A 2,369-nucleotide genomic window follows, 5' to 3' on the forward strand; every position below is an offset into this window, starting at 1 on the left:
CAAATTTAAAATTTTATTTTATAATCAAATCATACAAATAAATTCAATTTTTTTTTAGAGAGATAGGTAGCACGCTACCCGCTTCGTTTATTTCATTTAGAAATAAACTTAGCTGAAAATGTGAATCAACTAGGATTCGAACTTGGGACCTCGGGTACCAACCACCAAGCCCTTTGCCACTTGCTCTAGGGACGGTCGGTGCTTTGGTTCTTTGTTAAATCTAATAGTCTCAATAATTAGAAAGAATTGAAGAATATTTATTCTTGTGCATAAATTGTAATTGATTTTCTAGAGTTGGTTTAATATCTGTTTGATATAGTTTTTTGCTATGTTCTTTTATTTTATTACATTCCCAACTAGCATTGGTTAGCAACCCATGATTGTATGTACACAACTACCTAATAGTGTACTTCACGATGGCTTTGTGCAGGTTGACTGTAATCTTTCTAGCATTTGATGTATTCTTTGCTATCTTTTGCGTTGCATTGGCCTGTTTTATCGGGATCGCACTCTGTTGCTGCTTGCCTTGTATCATTGCAATTCTTTATGCTGTCGCAGGACAGGTAAAAGTGAGAAGTTTAAAGAAAAAAGATATAATCCCTTCACAGAGTAATGTAACCATCACTTATTTCACTGGCTTTTGCCACTAATAAAACAGGAAGGTGCATCGGACGCCGATATTAGCATCCTTCCAAGATACAAATATGCAGAGTCTGTAGACAATGGGGAGAAGGGTAGTGAGGAAGGATTAATGATCCCAATTCTAAATAATAGTGGAACTTCAACTAGCGAACGTGTTCTTCTTCGTGAGGATGCGGTAAATTCTCTTTCACTCTTAATACCTCAACTTTTTCTGTTCACTATCACTCTTAACTTATATTTATTTTATGCTGAGAAATTTCTCTCCACTCATAATTATTGTTCAAGTGTTGCTTTGAGCCTCTATTGTACTGTTAAATTTCAGAAATTCGGAACTTAAATAGTCTCTGTATGATTTTTGCCAGAGTATTCTGTAACTTATTGAAAAGTCCGAGTTCCACGAGCACCAATAGCCACAGAGCTTCCAGAAAAAGTGCTTTTGAACGAAATTTTATTTTGCCTGACTTTCCACTTTTTCCTTTTCCCCTGCCCTTTTTCTAGGAATGTTGTATCTGTCTAACTCCATATGAAGATGGAGTGGAGCTCCAAGCACTCCCCTGCAACCACCACTTCCACTCATCATGCATCACCAAATGGCTTCGGATCAACGCCACGTGCCCGCTTTGCAAGTACAACATACTGAAGGGCTCTGATTCTGTCTAGGCTCTGATTCTGTCTAACAGCTCAAAATCAACATTACCATCCTTTTTTTGTTTTTCTCTGTTTTAAGCTTGTGATGTACATAAGAATGCATGAAATAGTGAAGCAGGTTTCTAGCTCTTTCCAGAAGCTGCTTTAGAACCATTACATAAGAGGCTTCAGAGTTGTTTGCTTATTGAAGAAAATGTATCGTTGTTGTTCCCTGTGTGATAAGAACATTTGGCCTTGTAAGAGGGTCAGCTTTCTGTCTAGAAAGTATATATATAATCAAATGTTGGACTTGTTCAGTTTCTTTTGCTGTTACTCTCTCTCTCTCTCTCTCTCTCTCTCTCAAAGAAAAGTTATTGTCTACAGTGGCTGGATCATGTCAGTGTCATCATCCATCATTCATCTCATCCAATGATTTTGAGTAGGCAATAATGATGGAAAGATGAGATGAGATGGATGAATAGGGATGGTATATACGAAATTATTAGATTTTTAATATAAAAAAAATCAATGTTTATTTGTTTGATTAAAATTAAAATAAATTAAACATCAAGGAAGTACCAATAAGAAGGGAAAAAAAAAAAGTGGGTATTCCGGAGATACGTATAAATTGAGGTATAAGCGAGAATTAGATTAATTTTGCGTTTGGATGAAAATTGGGTTATTTCTGTAAATAAGAAAAATAATATTTGGTTAGGTAAGATGGAATAAGAATTAAAGTGGATAGTTATAAATAAAAAATAATATTATTATTCTTTTTTTTATATTATAATTTGAATTTTTATATTTTATATTTATATTTTAAAATTTAAAATATAAACTTCTAAAATTTAAAATCAAAATTAAAATTTTAAATTTTAAACTTTAAATTTAAGATGAAATTTTAATTTAAAAATACAAAATATCAAATTCTAAATAAAGAAAATTAAAATATCAAATTTTAAAATTTAAAATTAAATAATTTTAAATTTAAATTTTAAATTTAAATTTTAAATTTTATAATTTTTTAAAATTATAAATTTTAATTTTTAAACTTACGAAATTTAAATTTTATAATAAATTAAAAATTCTCTTACTCACTC

At 31.2% G+C, this 2,369-nt stretch overlaps 1 protein-coding gene across 1 annotated transcript; it reads left to right on the forward strand.

The window, feature by feature from the left end:
• The first annotated feature begins 200 nt into the window (after positions 1–200).
• Positions 201–1,591, forward strand: LOC109705316 (E3 ubiquitin protein ligase RIE1-like). Its single transcript, XM_020226052.1, has 3 exons — positions 201–563; positions 659–817; positions 1,141–1,591. The coding sequence occupies exons 1-3, from the start codon at positions 417–419 to the stop codon at positions 1,300–1,302; spliced, it is 468 nt and encodes a 155-aa protein (XP_020081641.1). The 5' UTR covers positions 201–416; the 3' UTR covers positions 1,303–1,591.
• The last annotated feature ends 778 nt before the right edge of the window (positions 1,592–2,369 follow it).

The sequence above is a fragment of the Ananas comosus genome, unplaced genomic scaffold (genome assembly GCF_001540865.1).
Source record: "Ananas comosus cultivar F153 unplaced genomic scaffold, ASM154086v1, whole genome shotgun sequence".
Classification (NCBI taxonomy): domain Eukaryota; kingdom Viridiplantae; phylum Streptophyta; class Magnoliopsida; order Poales; family Bromeliaceae; genus Ananas; species Ananas comosus.